The 7,465-nt window shown below is 51.0% G+C and overlaps 1 protein-coding gene across 1 annotated transcript; it reads right to left on the bottom strand.

Annotated features, from left to right (window-relative positions):
- Window positions 1–5,500: 5,500 nt before the first annotated feature.
- LOC147985390 (uncharacterized) lies at window positions 5,501–6,519 on the bottom strand. Its single transcript, XM_087541543.1, has 3 exons — window positions 6,173–6,519; window positions 6,016–6,089; window positions 5,501–5,922 (listed from the first exon to the last, which is right to left on the bottom strand). Exons 1-3 carry the CDS (start codon window positions 6,517–6,519, stop codon window positions 5,501–5,503), a joined length of 843 nt encoding a protein of 280 aa, XP_087397669.1.
- Window positions 6,520–7,465: the final 946 nt, after the last annotated feature.

The raw sequence follows: 7,465 nt of genomic DNA, 5'->3' as shown, positions 1-7,465 counted from the left end.
TGCAGCCACGGGACAAGTCATCAGTATGGTACTTACGGTCGAGCGGGAAGAAGAAGGAAAAACCTTCAAAGTTCAGCGCCTAGTATATTATATTTCTGAAGTTTTGACCCCGTCGAAGCAAAGATATCCTCATTATCAGAAGCTTGTATATGGGATTTATATGACCACAAAGAAAGTTGCTCACTACTTCTCTGATCATTCCATTACAGTCGTCAGCGATGCTCCATTGTCAGAGATCCTGCATAACAGAGATGCAACTGGTCGAGTGGCAAAATGGGCGATTGAACTCCTTCCTCTAGATATCAAGTTTGAGGCAAAGAAGGCTATCAAGTCCCAGGCAATAGAAGATTTCGTCGCCGAGTGGATTGAACAACAACTGCCGACTCAGGTTCACTCAGAGCATTGGACCATGTTCTTCGACGGTTCCAAAATGCTGAATGGTTCCGGTGCCGGGGTGGTGTTGGTCTCCCCCCGAGGAGATAAGCTCAGATATGTTCTTCAAATCCACTTTGATTCCTCCAATAACGAGGCGGAATATGAAGCACTTTTATATGGGTTGCGCATGGCCATTTCACTCGGCGTCCGTCGCCTCATGGTCTATGGCGACTCAGATTTGGTGGTTAATCAGGTGATGAAGGAATGGGACGTCAGAAGTCCAGCCATGACTGGTTATTGCAATGCAGTGAGAAAGCTGGAGAAGAAATTCGAGGGGTTAGAGCTTCATCACATACCCCGACTGGAAAATCAAGCAGCTGATGATTTGGCAAAAATAGGTTCCAAAAGAGAAGCCATTCCCAGCAATGTGTTTTTGGAACACATCCACACACCATCAGTTCAGGAGGATCCCTTCACTGAAGAGGCCCCGCAGCCAAAAAGTGCCACGGATCCGACTGAAGTTGAAGTTCCAGCTGTGGTCGACTTGATCATGGAAGTCTTGGTCATCACTCCCGACTGGACAGTACCTTACATCGCGTACATCCTAAGGAAAGAACTCCCATAGGACGAAGAAGAGGCTCGATAGATCATCCGTCGATCCAAGGCCTTTACAGTCATAAAGGGACAGTTGTATAGAGAAAGCGCGACTGGAGTCAGTCAGAAGTGTATAACACCGGAAGAAGGTCAGATGATCCTTGATGATATCCACTCAGGAACCTGTGGTCATCATGTGTCCTCTCGGACCATTGTGGCTAAAGCATACCGAGCGGGATTTTACTGGCCAAGAGCAAATGAAATGGAGAAAGAGATAGTAGACAAATGTGAAGGATGTCAGTATTACTCCAATATGTCGCACAAGCCCGCGTCAGCTCTGAAAACCATTCCACTCGTCTGGCCCTTCGCTGTTTGGGGGCTGGACATGGTTGGACCACTGAAAACGGGCAGGAGCGGCTTCACTCATGTGCTAGTAGCAGTCGACAAGTTCACCAAATGGATTGAAGCTAAGCCTATCAAGAATCTTGATGATTGCACTGCTATCAGTTTCATCAGAGAGTTGATATTCAGATATGGGGTTCCGCACAGCATCATCACTGACAATGGGTCAAACTTCGATTCCGACAAATTCAGGGCCTTTTGCGCCTCTCAGGGCACACGAGTCGACTATGCTTCGGTCGCTCACCCTTAGTCGAATGGACAGGCGGAAAGAGCAAACGGCCTAATTCTTAAAGGACTGAAACCTCGATTGATGCGCGATCTCAAGCACACAGCAGGTGCATGGGTAGATGAGCTTCCATCAGTTCTTTGGGGATTGAGGACGACCCCGAACCGATCGACCGAAAGAACACCATTCTTTCTGGTCTACGGAGCCGAAGCAGTCTTGCCGAGTGACATGCTTCACAACGCCCCTCGAGTCGAGCTCTACTCTGAAGAAGAAGCAGAACAAGCCCGGCAGGACGCAGTCGACCTCCTGTAAGAAGAAAGAGAAATGGCCATGATCCGATCAACCATCTATCAGCAAGACTTGCATCGATTCCATGTCAGAAATGTGAAGAGTCGAGCCTTCCAAGAAGGAGACTTAGTCCTCCGAGTGGATCAACAGAAACCACACAAACTCGCTTCTACTTGGGAAGGCCCCTTCATAGTCACCAGAGTCCTCCACAATGGAGCGTATCACCTCTATAATGTCGATCGCTAGATTCATGAGCCACGAGCCTGGAATGCGGAGCTACTCCGCCCCTTTTATACTTGAATTCTCACTCAGATGAGATGTAATAAGAAAAAAAACTCCTGTTGTTTATTTATCAAAGACAAGAGCGTTATAATTTTCCCAGCGATTGTCATTGCGTTTTGTTTGCGTAAGAAATCCCCTAGTGGGTGGCTTAGCTGCGAATCCGGTTCGCCTAAGTTTGTAAAAATAATTTCCTACCGAGTGGTGAGCCAGCCTCCCACTTGGGGGCTTAGCTGTGAACCCGTTTCGCCTAAGTATTTAAAAATCCTACCGAGTGGAGAGCGATCCTCCCACTCGGGGGCTTAGCTGCAGTCCAGTACTCGCCTAAGTCTTCTCACTTGGAGACTTAGCTGCAGTCCGACACTCGCCTAAGTTTGAAAAAATCCTACCGAGTGGAGAGAAATCCTCCCACTCGGGGGCTTAGCTGCAGTCCAGTACTCGCCTAAGTTTTATCACTCGGAGACTTAGCTGCAGTCCGGCACTCGCCTAAGTTTGAAAAAATCCTACCGAGTGGAGAGAAATACTCCCACTCGGGGGGCTTAGCTGCAGACCAGTACTCGCCTAAGTTTTCTCACTCGGAGACTTAGCTGCAGTCCGGCACTCGCCTAAGTTTGAAAAAAATCCTACCGAGTGGAGAGCAATCCTCCCACTCGGGGGCTTAGCTGCAGTCCAGTACTCGCCTAAGTTTTCTCACTCGGAGACTTAGCTGCGGTCCGGCACTCGCCTAAGTTTGAAAAAATCCTACCGAGTGGAGAGCAATCCTCCCACTCGGGGGCTTAGCTGCAGTCCAGTACTCGCCTAAGTTCTCTAACTCGGAGACTTAGCTGCAGTCTGGCACTCGCCTAAGTTTGAAAAAATCCTACCGAGTGGAGAGCAATCATCCCACTCGGGGGCTTAGCTGCAGTCCAGTACTCGCCTAAGTTTTCTCACTCGGAGACTTAGCTGCAGTCCGGCACTCGCCTAAGTTTGAAAGAATCCTACCGAGTGGAGAGCAATCCTCCCACTCGAGGGCTTAGCTGCAGTCCAGTACTCGCCTAAGTTCTCTCACTCGGAGACTTAGCTGCAGTCCGGCACTCGCCTAAGTTTGAAAAAATCCTACCGAGTGGAGAGCAATCCTCCCACTCGAGGGCTTAGCTGCAGTCCAGTACTCGCCTAAGTTCTCTCACTCGGAGACTTAGCTGCAGTCCGGCACTCGCCTAAGTTTGAAAAAATCCTACCGAGTGGAGAGCAAACCTCCCACTCGGGGGCTTAGCTGCAGTCCAGTACTCGCCTAAGTATTTGAAAATCCTACCGAGTGGTGAGCAAACCTCCCACTCGGGGGCTTAGCTGCAGTCCAGTACTCGCCTAAGTATTTGAAAATCCTACCGGGTGGTGAATGACCCTCCCACTCGGGGGCTTAGCTGCAGTCCAAGTACTCGCCTAAGTACAAGACACATCCCACTCTGCAGTGACGAGGTGCAGGTCGACTGTCACCTTCTCCTGGGGAGCTTCGCCACAAATACAACGAGCGCTCCATCGCCGACCCGCAAGGACGACGAGGTGCAGGTCGACTGCTACCTTCTCCTTCGGAGCTGCGCCACAAATACAAAAGTTGTATCGAATGAAGAACGATTTCCACTAGACGGGGGATTCATGAAGATATTCAACAATAAACCAAGTTCAGATAAATCCTTAAGGTTCTGGACCGCAGATCGAAGTGCTCGGGCATCCAGCCCGAAAGAGTTTAACGGTTACAAAAACCACTCGGCATTCCGAGGCAAATTTAAGGTGAGGCATAAAAGTTTGTTCACTCCGCAGGAGGAGGGCTGGCAGGCTCGACGAACTCGTCCAGGTCAACGCCGTCGGTGATCCGAGTGGCTGCAGCGATGAAAGTCTCCATAAAAGTTCGGAAGTCATGCTTCTGGGTGTTGGCGACCTTGATTGCTGCCAGTTTATCTTGTCACACCTCCTTGAAGTGGACACGAACCAAAGACAGAGCCACATCAGCGCCACACCGGGCAGAAGACTTCTTCCACTCCTGCACTCGGTCAGGGTTTCGTTAAGTCGAGTCATCAGGGACTCAAGATCATTTTGGAGCGTGGCCTCTGGCCAAAGTGCCGGGTTGATCTGTGACATGGCAACCTTCAGTCGAGCCAAGTAGTCCACGACACCGTCGATGCGGGATTCCAGTTGGAGCAGATTCATGGCAGTTTCATCTTTCACGGGAGAATTGATTGGATCCAAACCTGGTTCGATCCGCCCAGTCTCCTCCTCGAAGTTCTGGCAAAACTCTGCATTCACGATCCAAGGATAAGTCAATTTTCATACGCCGAGTCAACACAAAAAAAATCAGTCGGAACAAAATGTGCACCTTCAAGCTTGATGAACAACTTCTTGGCAAGGCTCCTCACATAGCTCTCCAGATCGTCCCTCCTGTGAGCGATGCCTTCCATCTTCTCGCACAGGTTGAGGTTCTCCTTCTTCCAGCATGAGCACTCCTTGTTGGCTTCGTTCAGAGCATATTTCAGCTTGGTATTCTCTTCTTCCAACTGGCCGACCGAAGCCAGTTTCTGTTCAGCCAGAGCGGTTCTATCGTTAGCTTCCTTTCAAGCAGCAGCCAAATCCTGATCCTTCTTCGCCCGAGCTTCTCTCAGTTTTTTTGCAAAGAAACGATGCTTGATTCAGAAAGAGCGGAAGGGTACTCAAGCCTAAGACAGACCAGTCGACAAACTCGTCTTACCAGTGGCGCCATCCTTGACCTTTTGCAGCTCTGTCTTGGCCAGCTCCAAGTCAAGGTTCAGTTGGATCTGCTGTCTCTCCAAGTCAGCAAAATGAGCTCCAAGATCACAAGATTTCTGAAATCAAAGAGGAGAAGTTATTTTACAGCGAAAAACGACAAACACAATAAGTACTAAGACTACGGTCGACTGCCCGCAGTCCACCATAGTCTCGGGGACTACACCCAGTGGGTGCACTTTGCACGCCCCCACCTGTTCTGATCCCACTCGACCAGCCCGCCGAAGTCGAGTGCAGGAGGTAAAAAAAAGGGAGAGAAAGTAGAACTTAGACCATAGTCGACTACTAGCAGTCGACCGCGGTCTCGGGGACTACACCCAGTGGGTGCACATGGCGTGCCCCCACCGGTTCTGATCCCACTCAACCAGACCGAGTGGAAGAGACAAACCACCAGTTCGGTTTACACTCTACAAAATACAAAGACTATAGTCGACTGCCAGCAGTCCACTGTAGTCTTGGGGACTACACCCAGTGGGTGCACTCAGCGTGCCCCCGCTAGTTCAAAAATTCAATCGACGCACCCAGTGGGTGTACAGATGCAAAGGTTTTCGGAAAAAGTCTTCAGATAGCATATCCTAACAGAACAAGCGGTGACCAACTAACCTGAACATTGCTCTGCAGAGCCGAGCTGGCATCGTAGGCGGCCTGGCTGGCGTCCCGCACCGTCTTCATCTTCTCCATCATAATGCCCGCCTGGCGTATGGCTTCCTTGGCAGCATTCACTTCGTCCTCTAGGACATGATGGGTCGCAAAAACTGAAGGCGGGTCGATAGGGGCCTGAGCAGTCGACAAAGAAGGCAAGGTACTCGACAATGGCACGACGAAGGTAACAGAACCCCGATTGGCATCACCAGCGTCCTGAACGACTGGCTTCGCCCTCGGCGTCGATTGTGGCACCTCGCTCGCAGGAGCTTGCCTATTTTTCCTCGTCAAAGGCCTCTCGGGCTCTTCATCATCATCAGGGAGGTCAATAATGTTAGGGGCTGTTCAAAGTTCAATCGACAGAATCACATCACCCAATGGTACACATTGCAGTTGAATCGACCAAAATAAAGACAAAATGGCAGAAATCATACGCAGATTAGAAGTGACCGCGTCCTCCATCACCTGATCATCGTCCCTGTAAGCTGAGGTCCCGGAAGTAGCAGCGCTGCCAGTTCCAAAGTTTGCCCGGTTAAAACAAGAAAAACAAACAGCACAGGGCGTTGAGTGAAGATAAAAGGGGACACTCACGCAGAAGCGACGGGGATGTCAATCTTAATCTTCGGCAAAGCCTTTCGAAGCTTCGGCTCTGCGACTTTGGGATGCTTCGACGCTTTTTCAGTCGGAGTTGGCGAAGAGGTCCGAGGACGCTTTGAAGACTGACCAGCTTGAGCAATCGCCTTTTCACGGGCGCTCGGTCGTTCTTGGTCAAGTTTGGACCGCTTCTCCCTGCGAGGAGGCGACTCGACTTCTTCTTCGTCACTTGGGTCGTCGCTTTCTTCGTCCCCTCCACCGTCAGAATCCCATTCGCCACTGTCGCCGCCGCTCGCCTCTCCTTCCGGGTCCTGCTCTTGCTCTCCGTTGGGCATTGAATACATTTCAATAATGGCCTGAAAGAAAGTAGGGAGAACAAAGTCAGTCAACTCAGTATCGGCAGCTGCGCGAGCGAATTCATATTACAAACAAAGGCTCAGAATCGGACCTTCTCTGGCATGTGAGACTGGTCGAATGGAGGAACTCTCCTGGCTCCCCTGGGGTTGTCCTTGTTTCCGGTCATGCCCGACAGCCACTTCTCCAGTGTGTCATCATCGACCTCCTCCGGGTGAATCCAAGTGGAGTCTTCAAGACCCGAATACATCCACATTGGATGGTCTCGGGCTTGAAGAGGCTGGATGCGCCGCTGAAGGAAGACCTCCGAGAGATCCATACCAGTGACCCTGTCACGGATAAGCTGGACCACTCGCTCTACCAGCACCCTCACCTGGGCCTTCTCCTCTGGGAGCACCTTCAAAGGGGAGGGTTTCCTCACCCAGTCCATGGTGAAAGGAGGGAGGCCAGTCGACTGCCCTGGCGTCGACTGGTCTTTGCAGTAAAACCAGGTCGACTGCCATCCGCAAACTGAGTCGGGAAGAATCATGGCCGGAAAGGAACTTTTCCCTCTCATCTGAACACCAAGACCCCCACACATCTGAATCACTTGGGTCCTCTCGTCACTCAGATTGGCCTTTTTCACCGTCTAGGAGCGACAGGTGAAAATGTGCTTGAAAAGGCCCCAGTGAGGCCGACAACCCAGGAAATTCTCACACAAAGAAACGAAAGCAGCGAGATAAACGATTGTATTGGGAGTGAAGTGGTGGAGTTGTGCCCCAAAGAAGTTCGGAAATCCCCAAAAGAAAGGGTGAGGAGGCAAGGAAAATCCACGGTCGACGTGGGTGGCAAGGAGAACGCGCTCACCCTCCCAAGGTTGCGGCTCGGATTCCTTCCCCGGAAGCCGCGCCGATTCATAGGGGATCAGCCCTCCTTCGGCCAGGTCGTCGAGGTCTT

Source organism: Triticum urartu, chromosome 2A (genome assembly GCF_056163025.1).
Source record: "Triticum urartu cultivar PI428250 chromosome 2A, HENAU_Tu73, whole genome shotgun sequence".
NCBI lineage: Eukaryota > Viridiplantae > Streptophyta > Magnoliopsida > Poales > Poaceae > Triticum > Triticum urartu.
The sequence above is the reverse complement of the archived record's forward strand: the minus strand, read 5'-3'. Positions and strand labels throughout refer to the sequence as shown.